At 42.5% G+C, this 22,092-nt stretch overlaps 1 protein-coding gene across 4 annotated transcripts in view; it reads left to right on the top strand.

Annotated features, from left to right (window-relative positions):
* Nucleotides 1–22,092, top strand: part of LOC145401209 (alpha-ketoglutarate-dependent taurine dioxygenase-like) — a 276,565-nt gene that overhangs the window by 147,307 nt on the left and 107,166 nt on the right. For all 4 annotated transcript variants that reach the window (XM_080273515.1, XM_080273516.1, XM_080273517.1 and 1 more), the window contains one exon: nt 15,467–15,540. In XM_080273515.1, coding sequence (XP_080129641.1) covers nt 15,467–15,540 — 74 coding nt within the window. The remainder of the gene's footprint in view (nt 1–15,466; nt 15,541–22,092) is intronic.

Below are 22,092 nucleotides of genomic sequence, written 5' to 3'. Positions count from 1 at the left end.
TTCTACTGTATACACTGTTTACACATCACTATCTGTTAGTTCATCACTTGGAAGTTCACCAACTTCAAATGGAAGTTGGGAGTAAGCAAAATATCTTTGGCAGCGTGGCGTGACCCAAATTTGTGTCAGATGGCTTTTTTCAGATACCATCAGCAACTGATGTTGATAGATAGTCCCTTTTGGTGTAGAGTGGGTGGATGCATGGCGCACTTTTAGTATGGAAACGCAACCTGATGTATGTAGTGTGGCCTCAGTCAAAACTGAGATGATGGGAAGTTGGGGTTTGGTGCTGATTTTACATATTTTTACTTTCACTTTTATATATATATATATATATATATATATATATATATATATATATATTTATATATATACAGTATTTATATATAAACAGTAATCTCTCCAATGTCTGATGTAATAGAGCCAAAGGCATGTCTGGAAAGTGGTCCCGTCTGGAAAGTGGGCCTCTGCCTGCTGAACTGGTACTTATGACCCTAACCCAGCCTAACTTCGAAAGCCACCTAAATAACTCCCTACCAGACATGCAAAGCACCTATTTAAACCTATTTAAGACCCTATTCACACCAATAATGGATATAAAGCATGAAACAAATGAAAAGAAACCAAAGAATGAGGAATTAGAAGTGACTGTACCTCAGCCAAGGTACTTATAGCACGTCTGTGGCTGCCTTCTCTAAGATTTGGCAATGGTGAAAATGCTCTTGAAGCACGTACAGTAATCCAGTGTTGTTTATCTATCTATCTATTGCCAGATGCCATAATCCCGTACGGGGTGGCCATTTGACTCTGAGTTTTTTGTTTTACAGGGAGGGGCACTAACCCTTCACCAACCCACTTGACATGTAGGGAGCACGTATGGTTTTGTTATATGGTTACCACCCAGCGTTGTAAATGGTTTCTTGGCTTACAGGAAACCATTTGGCTTGTCACTCAATGTAAAGCCACCTGTAACGGAAAGAAAAGCATTAAGTAGTGACAGAAAAGATGGGAGAAATAGGAAGAGAGGAGGGGAGGCACAGAAAAAGAATGATAAAGGCTAAGGAAGAAGTAGGCAGCACTACATCAAGTGTGCTGCACTTAATTCTTTGCACTGTGAGTCATAATTGTTTAAAACTGCACATTGTTCTTAACTGCACCATGCCAGTTTCAACTGCCAGTTTCAACTACCAATTTGCACTCCACAGTTAATCCTTTGCACTCTGTATTCTAATTTCTTAACACTGCACAACACTGTAAATTCCCGTGTGGTCTAGTGGTGATGTATTGCAGTTTAATCACTGTTTATTCACCAAAGACGAGCACGTGTGGCATGCGTTGCGATAAGGATCTACTCTCAAGCGGAGTTAGGCAGTAACTGTTGGAGTGTTGGTGACAGGGAAACAGAGTTGTCAGATCACAACGGCTACATTACAAACTCCTCAATTTTCATTACCAAATTTAACTTTTCATTACCAAATTCGTAAAGCTAGCATTTTATTCTTCACTAATTATATATACAAATGGAAATACATGTAATCACTCTTCTCATAATTAACAGCATGTTGATTATTTTCACAGTATGTAGGCTAGCAGATTAATCAGAGAGGGCAAACAATCCACCATCTCCATCCTGTGTATCCTCATACATGTGAAAAATCTGTTTGGTAATGCATTATTCTGCTTCATTACCAAACCAATTTCTCATTACCAAATTGGCCCACATTTGGTAATGAAAAATACCAAATGGCAATCCTAAGAGGGGAGGGGGGAGGGGGGGAAGAAGGTAGAGGTGAAGGGGCCATGGTGTAAACAGCTGCTTGGTGCCACGCGGCAATTTCAAATAACGGGTGGGAAAAAATTAGGATTTTGGAGTTTTTTTTTTTTTTTTTTTTTTTTTTTTTTTTGTGCCATATTTGGGTTCCGAAGGTCCAGGCCCACAATGTCCAGTAAGTGGGGTGTCCAGAAAGTGGGCATCCAGATAGTGGGCATTCAGATAGTACAGGGATTACTGTATTTACTGTATATATATATATATATATATATATATATATATTATAGCAGTATAAGGAATGGGAGGGGAGTAGGGGTGTCTGACATCCCATTTTTTGTCACACACTAATGGCAGACTCAATTTTGCACAATTGTGCGCAAAACCATGTCCGTATGTGTATGGACGCAACATTTTGGGCCACAGTGAATTAGTCTGTATATATATATACAGTAATCCCTATACTTTCTGGATGCCCACTTTCCGGACTCCCCACTTACAGGACGTTGTGGGCCTGGACTGTTGGAACCCAAAAATGGCCAAAAAAGAAAAAAATCCCCCCAAAATCCTAATTTTTTCCCACCCGTAATTTGAAATTGCCATGCAGTGCCTAACAGCTGTAGTAGTAGTAGTAGTAGTTGTTCCCTAGGCAGTCTGGCCAAACGACCCCGAGTCCCTTCGGAGGGCCATGGCCGAGATCGGGCTTTCCCACAGAGCTCTCAAAGAGTGTATGTTGTGTTGTTGGCATAGGTGATTGTGTGCAACGCAGTCTTCCATAAGGTGCTTAATAGTATGGGGTGCTGTGTTGCATCCTGGACAGGCATCAGCGACGGAGTCATCCAGCCTCTTCTGGTAGCTTAAGAGGGCTGGATGGTGCCCATATCTCAGCTTGGTCAGGTGGACCCTGTCCTCACGAGGAAGATAGGATTCAGAAGGGTGGATGTCAGGAGGCTGTGCATGTAGCCATGTGTTGTCTTTAAGTGACTGAATGGAGCGGCGAGCGATCTGAGCGTGGACACGCTTCTGGAAGCTGGTCTGAGGTGGGCGAGGGGGGAGAGATGACAGCATTTGTGTATGGCATCATGTGCTGGGTGTTGTTTTGATGTTCCTTGGTGTGGGTGGATGTGCTGCCATGCACTGTAGTGGATGTTGTGGGTTTGTGGAGGCTGCAGCAAGAAACTGGGCGCCCCTCATGTCTAGGTGATCCCTGACTTTGAGGACTCTGGCCTCTCGATGCAGGTGGTCTGCGGGTGTAGTAGCTGTGCAGCCTGTGATTATTTTCAGGGCCCTGCTCTGTAAGGTCTGTAGAGTATTGTAGTGTGTTTTGGTGAGGTCAGACACCCAGGCTGGACTTGCATAATTCATCACTGAATGTATGTATTGTTTGTATACTGTGGTGGTGGTTTCTTTGCTGCGTCCAAATGCCGTATGGGCAAGTGACCTCAAGGCATTGAGTCTTGGTGTTATTTTATTTTTAATGTTTGTGATGTGTTGTTTAAATGACATAGATGTATTGTATGTTACACCAAGGATTTTGGGTGTGTGTGTGTGGTAAGGGAGTGTTGTTTATGGTGAGATGTGGGATGTGACTGTGTTCTGCTGTCCAGTCTGTGAGAAGAGTCACTGCAGATCTGGCTGGGGCCACCCTGAGCCCGCTTGTGGTGAACCACTCGTGCAGTGTGTTGAGGTAAGGCTGAACGATGTGTGCAGCTGTGCTTGCGTCTTGGTGCGTACATGCAAGTGTTATATCATCTGCACAGGAAGCCATGTGTATCTGTGGTGTGTGGGGTGTGGGCACGCCGTGCATGCATAGGTCAAAGAGTGTAGGGGACAAAACAGATCCTTGGGGGACGCTGCCTGTGAAGCTTCCGATGTTAGAAGACTGACCGGCAAATGCCACGTGTGCACATCTGCCTGCCAAGCAGTTTGCCAACAATCCCTTTGTGCTACTGTGCATGTTTGTGTTGAGCACCCTGCTTGTGAGGTTGTGGCGGGGGATGGCATCAAAAGCCCTGCTAATGACTAGTGTGATTAGGATTGTTCTGTGTGGTGGCTTAGCTGAATTTATGCCATCAAAAACTCTCTGTGTAAGGTCTGTAAGAAGGGTGTTTGTGGAGTGTAGTGGCCTAAAGCCATGTTGTGACTGGGCTAGGGGAATGTGAGGTGTGACTAGTAGTATCAGTCATTCAGTAACTTTAGAGGGGGTGCAGAGGAGTGTGATGGGGCGATGTGAGGAGGGTAACGTGGGGTCTTTGTTGGGTTTAGGGATAATGATGATATTGCCATGCTTCCAGATGTTGGGTATTATGTTGTGTGAGTAGCTGTAGTTTGATATGTTGGTGAGTGCTTGTATGCCTTGTGGTCCTACGTGTTTAAGGTGAATGTTGCTTATGTTGTCTGGTCCACAGGCAGATGAGTGCTTGAGGTTGTTAATGATGTGCTTCGTCTGGTTGTAAGTGAAAGGTGCGTAGTCTGGGTCTGTGGGGAAGTGTCTCTTACGTCTGATGATACGTCGGTCTTCGGGATGGGGGTTTAGATGGCTGACTTGTGAAAAGTGATTGATGAGAGTGTTTGCTTGTTGTTTGTTTGAGGGTATGGTGTCTGTTGTTGTGATGGCAGCGTGTGATTGCGTGGTGTTGCTGTTGGGAAGTGTGATGCTGTTTAGTGTTTTGTAGAGTTTGCTGATGTTTGCTTTGTGATCAAGTGTTTGGAGGTACTTTTTCCAGTTTAGTGTTTGCTGTTCTGATATTTTATTGTTTGAGTGTTGAGTTCTTGTATTTGTTGTACGGTGTCTTGTGTATGGGGTGTTGGGGAGTGTCGCAGTGTGTCCCGCTGTCTGATGAGGCCTTGAATTTCTGGTGTGAAGTTGGGGTCGTGTCCCTCTCTGTTGCCTCCAGGGATGCGTCCCTTGTCTGCGTCCTGCATAATTGTATTGAAAGTGTGCACAGTGGTGCTGATGTCTGTGATGGGCGCACTGTTTAGTGCTTCGAGACGCTGCTCTGCCTCAGTCACAAAGGCCTCCCAGCTGGCTCTCCCGTAACTAGTGCATGCGTGCCTGCAGCCAGCGGGGGTGACTCCGGCCTTGGCAGTGATGATGATTGGGAGGTGATCAGAACCAAGGGCTCTGACCACTCTTCACGATGTAGTGGGGGCGAGGTTTGGGGAGCAAAAGGTGATGTCTGGAGATGATGGGAGGAAGAGGGCTTGGTGTGGGATATGGGTATGTTGGTCTAGACTGTTTAGTATGAAAAGGTGATCTGTCTGGGATTATAGTACCAGCCCTCTGTCTGTGTCAGGGTTGTTGACATGCCAGGCCGACGACTTGGCGTTGAAATCACCACCCAGGATGATGTTGGGTATGTTAGTGATGTGGTGTATCTGTAGAAAGTAATTGTGTGGGACTGTGGGGGACGATTAGGGGGAATGTATGTGTTAGCAATTGTTATGTGTGATTTGTTGCCAGTGCATATTTTAATTGATTGTATTTCTGTTGTGGTGTCACGTGGGGGGAGAAGTGACTTATGTGTGTGCACTGGTATCTGCAAAGTTGATGGATTTGTGTACCAGAGTGATGAGTCCACCGCCACCGCCATCGGCCCGGTCTTGTCGTATGGTGGTGAAGTTATGAAATGTTGGTGTTTTCTGTGCTCTGTGTAGTTTTGTTTCTTGTAAGATCGCAATGTGTATGTTCTGTTGTTTGATGAATTGTGTGAGTTCATGTATTTTGGTGTTTATGCCATCTATGTTTAACTGAAGGATGTTTATGTTGTGTGTGCGATGTGTGTTGGCTGCTGCAGCACGGGGGGGAGGTGGTGTGGGTGGAGGGGAAGGGGTAGGAGGAGGTTGTGATGGAGGTAAGGGTTGAAGTGGATTAGGATGGGTTGGAATGGGAGGAGTTGGGGGACTGGATGGTGTGGGAAGGGTCGGTGGGTTTGGTTGTGGAGGTGTGAAGGAAGTAGGAGTAGGATTGGAAGGGGGGTTGATGGGTGGGGGGAAGGAGCATAAGGAGCAGGTCCAGGTGTTTGTGTAATGTTTCCTGGATGCAAGTGTTGTGCAGGTGTAATGGGTCCAGTTCTTGCAGGAATTGCACTGAAATGAACCCTTTGTCTGTCGGCTCAACGTGATAGGTTTTGAGCATGTTGGACATATGTATTTGTTGGTGGGTCCTGGATTGCTCTCAATGTCCCTGGCTAGAAGAAATTGTCGAGAAATGACAGCCGGGGAGTCATTTCTCGTTGTAGAAAAAATGGTGTTCTTGTGTGTGTTGTGTTGGGAGATGTGGTACTTGCCCGGGCAACCGAAGCCACTCCCAGGTACTCGAGCCCCATGAGGGGCCGGGGGGGTTTGCGGTTGTTTGGCCCCAATGCTGTCCTCCTCTTCTCTTCGACAGCCTCTGGGGGGTAGACCCACGACGAAGACACCACCGCTCCAGGTCCCCGAACGGCTGTTTACACCATGGCCCCTTCACCCCTTCCATCCTCCCCCCTCCCCTGTCAGGGTTGCCATTTGGTATTTTTCATTACCAAATGTGGACCAATTTGGTAATGAAACATTCATTTGGTAATGAATCAGTATAATGCATTACCAAACGGATTTTTCACATGTATGAGGAGACACAGGATGGAGATGGCGAATTGTTTGTTCTCTCTGATTAATCTGCTAGCCTACATAGCGTGAAAACAATCAACATGCTGCTAATTATAAGGAGAGTGATTACCTGTATTTCCACTTGTATATATAATTAGTGAAGAATAAATGCAAGCTTTAAGAATTTGGTAATGAAAAGTTAAATTTGGTAATGAAAATTGAGGAGTTTGGTAATGTGGCCAAGTTCAAATCTGGCAACCCTGTCCCCAGTTACCACCTAACCTTCGTTCAGGGTAGATGTCCATCGTAATCGATGCCGCACATACTCGTTTTTTTATGAATAAACAGTGAATAAACCGCAATACCTCGCCACTAGACCACATGGGAATTTACAGTGTTGCGCAGTGTTAAGAAATTAGAATTTAGAGTGCAAAGGATTAAGTGTGGAGTGAGTGTGGAATGCAAAGTGGCGGTTGAAACTGGCGTGGTTCAATTAAGAAGAATGTGCAGTGTTAAACAATTATAACTCACAGTGCAAAGAATTAAGTGTAGCACAACACTGGATTACTGTACATGCTTCAAGAGCATTTTCACAACTGCCAGAGCCTTAGAGAGTTAGAGGAGGCGGCCACAGACGTGCTGTAAGTACAGTACCCTGTACACTGCTAGGCCTAAGTATTTTCCATTCTCACTTCTAATTCCTCATTCTCTGGTTCCTTTTCATTTTTTTCATGCTTTATTTCCATTGCTGGTTCCTTGAAAGCAGTGATAAGAAACAGGGAAGTCAGCATGAAAGTGAAAAAGTTACTACATGACAGTATTGTGATGCCAGCTCTAAAGTATGGAAGTGAAGCTTGAACATTGTTGGAAGGACACAAGTCAAGAGTGAGAGCAGTGGAATTGAGTTATTTAAGAGGAGCCTGTGGAGTCACATGGAGAGACAGGCTGACGAATGAGGATATAAAGGAGCGTTGTGGTGTGGATGTGGATGTGACAGGAAGCGTTATGAGGAACACACTGAGGTGGTTTGGCCACGTGGAGAGGATGGAGGGTGAAAGACTGACAAAGAGAGTGTATGTGAGTGAGGTGGAGGGGGGAAGAGGGAGGGGGAGGCCGAGGATGAGATGGAGGGATGGGGTGGAGAGGTATATGAGAGAGGGGGATGTGAGTTGGGAGCAGGGCAGTGAAATGGTGGGGGACAGGATGACGTAGAGGCGATTTGTTTGTGGCCACCCCAAAGAGGATTGAGGCGTCTGGCAATAGATAGATAGATAGATTTCCATTATTGGTGTGAATAGGGTCTTAAATAGGTTTAAATAAGTGCTATGCATGTCTGGTAGGGAGTTATTTAGGTGGCTTTCGAAGTTAGGCTGGGTTAGGGTCCTTAAGTACCAGTCCAGCAGTCAGAGGCCCACTTTCCAGATGGGACCACTTTCCGGACATGCCTTTGGCTCTATTACATCGGATAGTGGAGGGATTACTGTGTATATATATTGTTTAGTCCCAGTCCCCACACTGTCACAGGCTCCAACAGCTGTAGTTCAGTACAGGAAGGACGTTGCCCAGTGAGTTGTTCTTCCTATGGTCAGCCTTTAGGTGCACAGTACACAAGATCAGCTGAATCAGAAGTAAACACTGACCCCTTAAAGTTCACTGTCTTTATTTTCTAAATAATTCCACTTAATGTTTTCCAACTTCACTGTTCTCACAAGCACTGGAGCTATACACACTTTACTAACTATTACACTTAATGCTTAACAACACTTCACAGTTATTACACTTAATGCTTGACACTTCACTGTTTTCTGAAGTTCCAATGATATACAAACTTAAATAACCCGTCACTGTTTTCACAAGTACCAAAAATATACAATCTTCACTGACACTGGCACTGACACTGCACTGCACTTCACTCAGACTGAACCAAAAGCAACTAAAACTTGTAATAATCTCTACCCCATCTTATATAAGCTTGCATTATTCGAGAGACGTCTACATTCTACAAGAACAACGGTTGCCAACTTAGAGACAACCAAAACAAGCCATAGCTGTCCTACATTACATAACAATCTAAATCATTTACCATAGGAACTTAAATTATGTAATTTAACAAGCAATCAGTTAAATAAAACATTATAAAGAAAATCTATCTATCTATCTATTGCCAGACGCCTCAATCCCGTTTGGGGTGGCCACAAATGAATCGCCTCCAAGTCGCCCTGTCCCCCGCCATTTCACTGCCCTGCCCTCAACTCACACCCCCCTCTCTCAAATACCTCTCCACCCCATCCTTCCATCTCATCCTCGGCCTCCCCCTCCCTCTTCCCCCCTCCACCTCACTCACATACACTCTCTTCGTCAGTCTTTCACCCTCCATCCTCTCCACATGGCCAAACCACCTCAGTGTGTTCCTCCTAACGCTTCCTATCACATCCACATCCACACCACAACTCTCCTTTATATCCTCATTCGTCAGCCTGTCTCTCCATGTGACTCCACAGGCTCCTCTTAAATAACTAATTTCCACTGCTCTCACTCTTGACTTGTGTCCTTCCAACAGCGTCCAAGCTTCACTTCCATACGTTAGAGTTGGTATCACAATACTGTCATGTAGTAACTTTTTCACTTCCATGCTCACTTCCCTGTTTCTTATCCCTTCTTTCAAAGAACCAGCAACCTTTCTTCCCTGCTGTACCCTTTCAAGCACTTCACCCTCCAAACCTCCATCCTTACTCATCACACTACCAAAGTACTTAAACGTACTCACATTTTCCAGTTCCTCACCATCCAGCCTCACTGTACATTCACTGACTTCACCTCTCTTAAAGAAAATGAGCACAGAAATTAATGCATAACTTACGAAACAACTAAGCTCACAAACAGCAGGCAAACTGGCAACTCTGACTTGTGCCGATATGGGAACTACTGTACTGTACACGAAATGCCGAGAAACTTCTTGAGCACCTAACTGGCAGATCTTGCTTCTTAACACTATGTATATATAATATATATATATATATATATATATATATATATATATATATATATATGTCTATATATATATATATATATATATATATATATATATATATATATATATATATTATGTATATATATATATATATATATATATATATATATATATATACCCCCTGGGGGTAGGGGGGTTTCAAGAATACTCCCCCAGTATCCCTGCTTGTCGTAAAAGGCGACTAAAAGGGTTGGCGGAGGGTTAGTGCCCCTCCCCGGAAAATAACTAACTAAAAAAAACAAACAAGAAGCCTCGGACAAGGACTGACCAAACGTTGACGACCCAGGACTGGACAAAGGACTTGGTAATGTGTACATGGAATGTAAGAGGAGCGAATGATGAGGTGAAAGAGAGAGAGATTGTCCAGGTGCTTGAGGATGCGAAAGTGGATGTATGCGGAATAACTGAAACAAAATGGAGAGGAGAAAGTGTGAGAGAATGGGAGTATGGATGGGGTATATGTGCAGGAGTAGATGAGAATGAGAGGGCAAAGGAAGGAGTGTGTATAGTTGTGAGTAAAAGATGGAAGAAGAGCATAAGACAGTATGGATCAGTTGGGTCAAGGATTGTGTGGGTAAAGTTGAAAGTTGGAATACAAATGTGGGCGATTGTGTGTGTGTATGCGCCAACGCAAGATCGTGCTAGAAGAGTGAGAGAAGAGTTCTGGACAAATGTGGAAGTGTGCATGGAAAAGTTTGGAAGGAATGAGAGAGTGTTTTTGATTGGTGATATGAATGGTAAAGTTGGTAATGTGAAGGTGGATGGAATAGTTGGTGAGTGGGGTGTGCCTGCTGAGATAGATGAGAATGGGAGTGCGTTAGTGGACATTTGTGCTGGGAGGGGGTTGGTGATAGGCAATACCCTCTTCAGGCATAAAATGATCCACAGGTATACATGGCGAGTGATGAGAAGGGTGGGTGGTGAACTAAATGAAAGGAAGGCAATGATTGATTATGTGTGTGTGGATGAAAGGATGCGAAGATGTGTAAAGGATGCAAGAGTGTATAGAGGTTGGGGGAGTGGACTTTCTGACCACTACTTGGTGGTGGCCAGAATTAGGATGCAAGTAAGGTGGAGGAATAGAAGAAGGGAAAGACGAGAGGAAGGAGTAGTTGCAAGGAGAGTGGAAAGGTTACAAGAGGATGAGAAAAAGGCAGAGTATAAGAGAGAAGTGGAGGAACGATTGGGCAAATATGAACTGGAGCAGATGGGTGACGTGGAAAAAGTGTGTAAGATATTTACAGAAGAAATATGTGCAGCATGTGATGTGGTGTGTGGAAGGAAGAGAAGACGGAGGGGGGTGCAAGGAACAGCGTGGTGGACAGAAGAGGTGAAACAGGCTGTGGCACAAAAGAAGAAAGCATACAATGAATGGATGAGAAATAGGGGCATGGAAGAAGTTGAGAGGCGGAAGAGAGAGTTATATGTGGAAAGGAAGAGAGAGGTGAAGATATTAGTAAGAGAGAGTAAGAAGAGAGTGGATGAGGAATTTGGAAGGAATTTGAGTTTAAAGTGGAGGGACTGTAAGAAAATGTTCTGGAGAGAAGTGAAAAGAGTAAGACAGGGTGGAAGTGAAGTTAGCAGGGGAGTGAAAGATAAAAATGGTAGATTACTAGTGGAGAAGGGAGAAAAAGTGAGCAGATGGAGAGAACACTTTAAGGAATTGTTGAACGTAGAGGATGGAAGTAATGCGAGTATAAGTGGCTGGGGAATGGCTGGGAGAAGGAGGGAGGTGAGAAGACAGGAAGAAATTAGTAGGATAGAAGTTGTGGAAGCAATGAAGAAAGTTAAATCGGGGAAAGCCCCAGGAATTGATGGAGTGTGTGGTGAAATGTTGAAGCATGGGGGAGAGATAGTACTAGAATGGATGTGGAAGATGTGCAGATTGGCCTGGGAGGAAGGTAGAGTCCCGGAGGATTGGAAGTCAGGTATAATTATTCCCTTGTACAAAGGAAAAGGGGAAAAAGAAGTGTGTGGTAATCATAGGGGCATTTGTCTTCTTAGTATAATAGGAAAAGTGTATGGTAGGATACTTATAGACAGAGTAAGAGAAAGAACAGAGAAATTAGTTGGAGAAGAACAGGGAGGCTTTAGGAAGGGAAGAGGTTGTGTAGATCAGATATTCATTCTTAGATCTTTAGTGGAAAAGTTTCTAGAGAAGGGAAAGAAGTTGTATGCGGCTTTCATGGATTTGGAGAAAGCATATGACAGGGTGGATAGACAAGGATTGTGGAAAGTGTTAAGAATATATGGAGTAGATGGGAAGTTGTTGAATGCTGTGAAGAGTATGTACGATGGTGCGAAGGCTGCAGTGCGTGTGGATGGTGAACTAAGTGAATTTTTCTCTTTGAAAGTTGGTTTGAAACAGGGATGTGTCATGTCTCCATGGTTGTTCAATCTGTACATGGATGGGGTAATAAAAGAGGTACAAGGTAGGGTAGTGGATGTTGGAGTGGCCCTGGTGAGAGAGGATAGTGTTTGGAAACTCCCTGTACTGTTGTTTGCAGATGATACTGTGTTGTTGAGTGAAGACGAAGGGGAGCTGCAAGGCTTGGTGGATGAGTTTGAGAGAGTGTGTAAGAAACGGAACCTAAAGGTGAATGTAGGGAAGAGTAAAGTGATGGTCTTTGAGAGAGGTGAAGTCAGTGAATGTACAGCGAGGTTGGATGGTGAGGAATTGGAAAATGTGAGTACGTTTAAGTATTTGGGTAGTGTGATGAGTAAGGATGGAGGTTTGGAGGGTGAAGTGCATGAAAGGGTACAGCAGGGAAGAAAGGTTGCTGGTTCCTTGAATGCAGTGATAAGAAACAGGGAAGTGAGCATGGAAGTAAAAAAGTTACTACATGACAGTATTGTGATACCAACTCTAACGTACGGAAGTGAAGCTTGGACATTGTTGGAAGGACACAAGTCAAGAGTGAGAGCAGTGGAAATGAGTTATTTAAGAGGAGCCTGTGGAGTCACGTGGAGAGACAGGCTGACGAATGAGGATATAAAGGAACGTTGTGGTGTGGATGTGGATGTGATAGGAAGCGTTGTGAGGAACACACTGAGGTGGTTTGGCCATGTGGAGAGGATGGAGGGTGAAAGACTGACGAAGAGAGTGTATGTGAGTGAGGTGGAGGGTGGAAGAGGGAGGGGGAGACCGAGGATGAGATGGAGGGATGGGGTGGAGAGGTATATGAGAGAGGGGGGTGTGAGTTGGGAGCAGGGCAGTGAAATGGCGGGGGACAGGGCGACTTGGAGGCGATTTGTTTGTGGCCACCCCAAACGGGATTGAGGTGTCTGGCAATAGATAGAAAGATATATATATATATATATATATATATCATCATCATCAGCCGTTTGAGTATCCACTGCAGGACCGGCCTATCTGGACCGAAGTCGGGACGATACAGCCAATGTATCTCTACCAAGTGGCTTAGGCTGTCTGGTAGAGATTGTATGTAGGGTGAGAAGTGCTTGTAAGTGTAATTGTAGTGTTGGAGTGGCTTTGGATGTGTGTGTAGTCTGTGAACCAAATGTAATCGGCCCGCGCAAGCCGACTGGGTGCAAACATACTTTATAGTAAGCGACACTGGTTCAACCACAGCACCCCTTGTGTCCGCCAATGCAGTACGTGGCCAGGTGAACACTCCCAAAGTTTATTACCCTGGCGGGGTTCGAACCCTGGCTCACCCGTGTACGAAACGCACACTGTACCACTGTACCACAGAGGCTCCATATGTGTGTATGTATATATATATATATATATATATATATATATATATATATATATATATATATACTATATATATATATATATATATATATATATATATATATATATATATATATATATATATATATATATATATATATATATATATAGTATATATATATATATATATATATATATATATATATATATATATATATGTATATATATATATATATATATATATATATATATATATAATGTATAGATATACTGTATATATATATATATATATATATATATATATATATATATATATATATATATATATATAGAAATATCTCTAATATCCGGACGCCCAATATCCGAACATCCCCACTATCCGGACATAAGAATGTTTCATACTGTACCTTTTTCCATACTATACTTACCTCATTTCACTCTTTAATGCCCTTTATTGGTGTGAATAGGGTGTTAGGAGCTATGCATGTGCAGTAGGAAGGTGTTTTTCTGAGTTAGGCTAGGTTAGGGTCCATAAGTACCAGTCCAGGAGCCAGTCACCAGAATGTTTATTATTGTATGAACCTACTTCTAAACCCTCATTTTATGCTTCTTTTGCATTTATTTCAGTCATTTATGTGCCTTATTGGTGTGATTTGGGTCTTAAATAGGTGCTATGCATGTCCAGAGGGAGTTGTATAGGTGTTTCTCTGAGTTAGGGTCCATAAGTACAAGTCCATAAGCTGGGGCCCAATATCCGGATAGAACCAATATCCGGACCTACCTATGGCTCTATTACATCAGATATTGGAGTGATTACTGTATATATATATATATATATATATATATATATATATATATATGTATATATATATATATATACAGTAGAACCTCTCTCATTCGGACTATATGGGGGGAAGGATTGTCCGAATTAGCAGATTGTCCGGACCATCAGGGTAATCTCCAGTTCATACCAAAAACTAACTACATATGGTATGTTTGTTAATTATTAACATATGTGGCATATGTCAACCCTACGTAACTGCAAAAGATGAAAGGATACTAAAATAACCAAACTAATCATGTACGATAGTTTTGTATTACATAATTTACAGGTAAGGCCATGACAAGAAACTAGCCTACATTTTAAATTGTAGTAAGTACTAAGGCCTGTGTAGGCAAAAAAAATAATTAATTAACTGTAATATTTGGAATAAAAATAAAACTTATGTAGGCAAAAAATACATTGTCATCTTTGGCATATTGATAACGCCCATATGGGCAAGAAGCTAATGTTTGATGTACAAGTAAAGCACATGAAGTACAAAAAATAACCTACAGTAATCACTAAACACAGCGGAATATTCTGACCCATTTTTGTGTAAGCAAACTCCTCCTTTTAGCCCTTTTTTTCATTACAGAAGCTACACTTGCATTAAGGGGCATGGTAAGGAGGATTAACTTTTGAAATACAGTGTAAAAATATAAATGGTTGGTGAACTAGTTGATGGAACGAATGCTAGCGTGTGTTTAAACAGACGCCCATCTTGCGACCTAGCGTGATCCGAGACTAAACGAATGACGATCGCTTTCCGCGCCGATACTGAAAATGACTTTAGAATTACTTTCAACATATTTTTGGAGCTTATTATTTTTAAATTTTGTCTGAATTAACAGAAATCCGGATTAAAGGGGTCCGGACCAAAGAGGTTCTACTGTATATATATATATATATATATATATATATATAGGTGGTGGCGACCATCATCCACTCACTTGATGTAGTGCTGCCTACTTCTTCCTTAGCCTTTATCATTCTTTTTCTGTGCCTGCCCTCCTCTCTTCCTATTTCTCCCATCTTTCCTGTCACTTCTTATTGCTTTTCTTTCCTTTACAGGTGGCATTACATTGAGTGACAAGCCAAATGGTTTCCTTTAAGCCAGGAAACCATTTACAACGCTGGGTGGTAACCATATAACCAAACCATACGTGCTTCCTACGTGTCAACAAGTGGGTTGGTGGAGGGTTAGTGCCCCTCCTCGTAAAACAACTAACTCAAAGTCAAATGGCCACCCCTTGTGGGATTATGGCGTCTGGCAGTAGATAGCTATATATATATATATATATATATATATATATATACTGTATATATATATTTATGTATATGGACCTGGCTTTTTGGGCCACTATAGGTTTCTCAGTAAATATATGGACACAGCACAGAACAGATTAATGATTTCTGAAAATTTAGCAAGTGCTCCTCCTTGCAGTGAAAGTGCCTCCAGAAGCTTCTTTTTTAGAAATGATAAGTTGTTGACTTTACCAAACATGGAAAATCTGTTACAGGTATCCTGATACATTCTAATGAGTGGTAATTTTTCAGATGTTGGACGCACTGGCTGGCATATTGATGGAAGCTTCCAAGAGGCACCGTTTTCTTATGCACTTTATCATATGGTAAGTCTTTACGGGAAGTTCCCATTTAATTATGCTTAACCTCAATTTAATTACAGTACATTCTTTAAGTGCATCTACGTTGAATGGGAATGGAAATGGTTTCTTCAAACCCAGGAAACCATTTACTATATTGGTTAGCAACATATAACCTGATGATGCCTAGTGGAGCAATGGGTCAAAGTGCTCCAGCCTGATGGGACCTGTATGGGTTTAAATGTGAGGGATAATTGGGGTTTATTGCTACATATAATAATGCCACTCAGACGAACGAGACTGGTTACTATTGTCTTCACTGTCAGGACTGACTAGTCTAGCCCTGGACTCATATGTTCTTGATGGAGCAAAAAAAAAGATTAAAGTAGGATACAGTATATACAGTACAATCCCAGTTAACTGGGAAGCTTGGGGGATTTACCTTCCTGGTTACTGGTTTCTCACGGATATCTGTTACAGTACATAACTGTCATATATACATAGGCTTTATCACTGCAGTATGTACAGTCAACAGCAGAAGTTCGTCCTCAGTGTGCGTGATACGAGCCTGTTGATCTGGGAACGCCGTATGAGATAGAGTTGATAGGTATGGTTTAAATGGCTAATTTTAAAGAAATATGTTTGGAGATAAGAACACATTCTCTAATGATCGTATTAATTTACAGTAGGTGTAACATTATTGTGAAATGTATGACATTGGTGTATGAAGATTCTTCGTTACGGACACAGATGCACAAGATTATTACTGGACTGATGTCGCCAGCAAGTATTATGTGAAATATTATAGAACATTTGCAGTCCTCAAGGCGAGGTTGAAAGAAAACATTAATTAAGACATCGGTTACACACTAAACAAACACAGAAACTGACAGTGTGTGTTTCACAAGCATACCATTTTGTTTTACAAGTTAAATCACTTCCCATCCCGACCTCTCTCCGCACCCATCTTTCCTCTTCCCAGTCACGCTCTGCCATCATCCACGTTTTATTGCTAATGTTGAAAATCATATGTCTGTAGGTAGAGTGTGGAAAGTAATCAATATAAAAGTGTTCAGTGAGCTTCTTATTCTCCTCCGTCGCTGTGAAGTGTTATTCATGACGAATATGAATGTTAGTAACATGTACAAATTGTCACTGTGGTGATTAGGAGACATTACTCATCACCATTTATATAACACTTATATAACTATCACTCTTACAGCACTCCAAATATACTCCCTCTCCACCCCCTCGCCTTCTCCATCCCTTCCCCTTCCACTGTCTCCATCACTTCTCCCCCCTCCCTTCCCTTCCTTTACCAGTACCTCTTGTTTCTCTCCCTCAGCACCCTCAATCTCTCCCCATGGTTTCATTTAATTGACCCTGCCTCATTTTACTTAGATCGATTATTCCTGACTTTAATACAGTTACTATTATTTGCAGGAATTTAAGTTGTAATTGCAGTGACATTATAAACAGAATACTCGTTCACATTATATTGCCAACTGTATTACACACTAGTAACTAGATTACTCATATAATTATATGTTCATCGTAACTATCAGTGTTCAGTACCATCCTCCCCTTGTGGACTCCTTCCTCCTCACCTCCTTCCCCCTTTCTGTATCCCTTGCTCCTCCCTACACCTTATAACATATTAACCTGTATTCCAGCTTGTAATATTTTTAACCACTTCCCTTATTCATGATATTCCTGCTTCCATAATCCCCCCCTCCCCCTCCCACATTGTGTTCCCCACTAGCGTTAGACCTATGAGATACGTGTACGTAATTTGTAATTTAAAACAATATGCCATCAAAATACTTTGATCAGAACTCCAACACATGATCTTACAAGGTCAGAGAATGCAGCCAGCAAGAGTATTCATATCATTCCATCCCTATAGCTGCATAACATGGTCAGAACAAAAGGTAACGGCATGGCTGTCCGTCAACGCCCTGAACATCAGTTCTGCAGCCGCTGATATTATTAATATAGGAGTGACTGTGACTCAGATGGACAGGAAGTGAACCTTTACCATAATTAACCCGTTCACCGCGACAATCGGATATTCTACTTACACCTGCATTCTGTCCGGGCTAACCTCAAGCATATTCCGATAAGGGAACAGTCTACTCATCCAGAGGGTTATAAGCCCCCTTCATCATATACTACCATGATTATGGTTGCCAAATGTATGACAGGAGGATATAGCTTTTGTGACTATCATCTGTTTTGTTATATTTAACCATAAGTGAAGATCTACAAATTATCACCAAGAATACTGACAATGCTTATTCAGAAAATATTTCCTGGATACTTGATCATACTCTTGTGCAACACAACACACACGATGATTATTTTTCCTTTTTTACTTTCCTTCAGGAAAAGGACATGTATGTTGGGATTTTAAAAAATAAGTGTAAGCAAGAGATTAATGGCTAGGGAGGAGGAGGAGTAATAAAACGATGACTAAATTGAAGCACAGATTGCCATTCTTTGAACAGTTAATGCCTCTTGACCGTCACTGTCACGGTCATTATAATAATATTACGCTGTTAAAGAATACAGTCCAGAAACAAAACCCAAACGTCTTTATATTGTTTGGTTCCCTAGACAAAAATGAAGAAGGGAGAGAAAACAGACATTTGAAATGACAAGGGAGGGAAGTCAGGCAGGATCAATACAATAAAACCGTGGGGAGGGGTTCGGAGTGTTGCAGGCTAGAAACAAGGGGTAATGGTAGAGGGGGCGAAGGGAGGGGGGAGGAGTGATGGAGGCAGTGGAAGGGGAAGGGATGGAGATGGCACAGGGTTGGAGAGAGAGTATATTTGGAGTGCTGTAAGAATGATAGTTATGTAAGTGCTATATAAATGGTAATGAGTAACATCTCCTAACCACCACAGTGACGATTTTTCATGTTACTAACATTTACATTCAAGTCATGGACAACACTTCATAGCGATGGAGGAGAATAAGAAGCTCATTTAACACTTTTATATTGATTACTTTACACACTCTACCTACAGACAAACGATTTTCAACATTAGCGATAAAACGTGGATGATGGCAAAGCGTGACTGGGAAGAGGAAAGACGGGTGGGGAGAGAGGTCAGGATGGGAAGTGATTAAACTTATAAAACAAAAAGGTATGCTTGTGAAACACACACTGTCAGTTTCTGTGTTTGTTTAGTGTGTAACTGACGTCTTAATTAATGTTTTCTTGCAACTCACCCTGAGGACTGCAAATGTTCTATAATATTTCACATAATACTTGCTGGCAACATCAGTCCAGTAATAATCTTGTGCGTCTGTGTCCGTAACGAAGAATCTTCATACACCAATGTAATTCATTTCAAAATAACATTACACCTATCTATTTATAGCTCAAGGCCCTAATCCCGCAAAGGGTGGCTGCAGACAAAACGCCTCTAAGTCGCTGTCACCCACCATCTGACTGCCCTCCCCTCAGCTTACTCCCCCCTCCCGTATATACCTCTTAACTCCATCCCTCCACCTCATCCTCGGTCTCCTCCTGCTCCCTCTCCCTCCCTCCACCTCACCTACATACACCTTCTTAGTCAATCTTTCATTCTCCATTCTCTCCACATGTCCAAACCACCTCAGTGTATTTCTCTTAATTCATTCAATCACATCCACGTCCACCCCACAACGTTCTTTCACTTCTTCATTCGTCAACCTGTCCTTCCATGTCACTCCACATGCTCCTCTCAGGTAACTCATTTCCACTGCTCTCACTCTTGACTTGTTCCCCTCTAGCAAGGTCCACGCCTCACTTCCATACGTCAGGATAGGGATCACAATACTGTCATGCAGTGACTTCCTAACTTCCATAGTCACCTCCCTATTTCTCATCACCGCTTTCAGTGAACCAACAACCTTCCTTCCCTGCTGTACCCTTTCAAGTACTTCCATCCTTACTCATCACACTACACCTGCTGTAAATTAACCCGCTGTGTCCCACTGATGTATATATACGTCCGAACGTTTTGTCACTGTGATTCCCGTTGACGTATATAAACGCGCCGCAATTGCAAGGTCTGTCATTTGCACATTTTTCAAATATCGCGCGTGGTTTTTGGTATGTAAACATGGGACACCTTCCTCTACAAGATGCCAGGCAGGGACAATGCCTTACAACACATGACCTCCCTCCCCACACGCCATTGTCTCAGCAATTCACTTGTTACCAGTGACCTGGCCAGTAAAGACATGTCGTGCCATGGTACGAAATTCAAGGCCAGAGTGATTCCCCAATCGATGATTATGTGGAGGACAAAGTTTACGTAGCATTAGAGGCAGAAACAGTCAGAACTAGTGATCAGGTAATGTCGCCAAAAAAGGTCAGGTATGATGATGTGTTTGGTGAGTGAAACAATGCTTATATATATATTGTTCGTTTTAAATGCTCCAACATGCTTGCATGCGTCGGCCTTGGTCACCTAACGGTGGCTCTCCATGCTGCATGATCCATTGCAGCCTCCCTGTTCAGTCCCTTAACCCTGAGGTCACACTTAATGACCTCGTCCCATGTCTTTCTCTGTCTACCCGTCATAACCCTATCCCCAATATTAACACTTCTCACCTTCCTCACCCAATTATCATCCCCCATCCTCTCCACATGTCCAAACCATCTCAATCTACCTCTCCTCATCACAGCACTAATACACTCCAGTCCCATCCTACCTCTCTTCCATTGTGAACCCAGCCCCCCAGACCTTGGATGCAGGGACGCACTACACATCCACCTAATCATTGTCATTTCTGTACGTCTGAGCCGGCGAATATCTTCCTCCTTCACTGCCTATATATTTATTTATATATATATATATATATATATTTATATATATATATATATATATATATATATATATATTTTTAATGTGTCCGACTCTGGGCAAAGGCTTCAGGGCCTATTTCTTGGGGGCAGTTGCCTATCCCAAGGCCCATTAGTCCTCCTACACCTCCACATGTCACCAATTCGGTGCTAACAGCCACCATCCATATTGAATACATGCTAGGGCTGTCTCATACAGGACTGGTGTACTGGTATTAGCGGGGGTACTTTTACGACATGTTGGCGGGTCTTCTGGTAGATCATGCAAGTCTGCTTTTATGAAATTCAAACCCTTAAACTGTTCTCTGCCCCAGTCAGGATTCGAATCTGGGTCCACTGGGACTCAGGCCGCCTGTCTACCGATTCAGATATTGCCTATATTAACTGTGTGAAAACCAATATACTCCCGTACTACATATAAATTCGTATCAAATAAATAAATAAATACCGTTTATTAGTGGTGTGGAATAGTCACCCTCCCATTGAACTCGTTTTCTTTGGAGCCAGCCTGATAGAAAACCCAGTAAGGTAAGGGGTACAGCTACCTGTATTCAGTATTTTAAACCTCAGATGAGCGATTTCTCTATGAATTTTCGATGTTTCTCACCAAAAGCGGAGGTTTGAGCAAAAATTTTTTTTTCCAAAATTGGTCGGGATTGGGGGGAGTCAGTGGTGGAAAATCGGTCGGGATGGGGCAGGTTAATATGATCATTAGGGAATGTGTTCTTATCTCCGAACATACTGTATTTCTTTAATATTAGCCATTTAAACTATAAATGTAAACTCTATCTCATACAATGTTCCCAGGTCAACAGGCTCGTATCACGCACACTGAGAGGGACGAACTTCTGCTGTTGACTGTACAATACTCACCACTCATATCTGGGGCCACAATCACAGTTTCCATTTGAAACATTACCTCCCCTTAAACACACACCATAAATGTAAACATGTGATTGCAGTGTCTTGCAATAGTGCAAAGTGCACAAGGTAAGCTCATTTTGTTATATATTATTCATTATTTTATTCATAAAAGCATGAAAAATTAAGAGAAGAGAGAGAAACTGAAGAGATGGAAGGAGCACTTTGAGGATTTGTTGAATGTGGAGAGTGAGAACAGTGCGAGTATAAGTGGTTGGGAAATGGCTGGGAGAAGAAGAGATGAGAGGAGGGAGGAAGAGATCAGTAGGGCGGAGGTCGTGGAAGCGATGAAGAATATTAAGTTGGGAAAGGCCCCAGATATTGATGGAGTGTGTGGTGAAATGCTTAGGTATGGGGGTGAGATTGTTGTGGAGTGGATATGGAAGTTGTGTAGATTGGCTTGGGAAGAGGGAAGGGTTCCAGAGGACTGGAAATCAGGTATGATTGTTCCTTTATACAAAGGAAAAGGAGAGAGAGAAGTATGTGGTAACCATAGAGGTATTTGCCTACTTAGTGTGACTGGTAAAATATATGGTAGAATACTCATTGATAGGGTTAGGCATATGACAGAGGAGCTAGTTGGAGAAGAACAAGGGGGATTTAGGAAGGGAAAAGGGTGTGTAGATCAGATATTTGTTCTAAGATGTTTAGTGGAGAAATATCTAGAGAAGGGAAGGAAAGTGTATGCTGCCTTCATGGACTTGGAGAAAGCTTATGACAGAATAGATAGGCAAGGTATGTGGAAGGTATTAAGAATATATGGAGTGGAAGGGAAATTGTTGAGTGCTGTGAAGAGTATG

Source organism: Coenobita brevimanus, chromosome 55, assembly GCF_032717465.1.
Source record: "Coenobita brevimanus isolate Jiangsu-jjx chromosome 55, ASM3271746v2, whole genome shotgun sequence".
NCBI classification, from domain to species: Eukaryota; Metazoa; Arthropoda; class Malacostraca; order Decapoda; family Coenobitidae; genus Coenobita; species Coenobita brevimanus.
The sequence above is the reverse complement of the archived record's forward strand: the minus strand, read 5'-3'. Positions and strand labels throughout refer to the sequence as shown.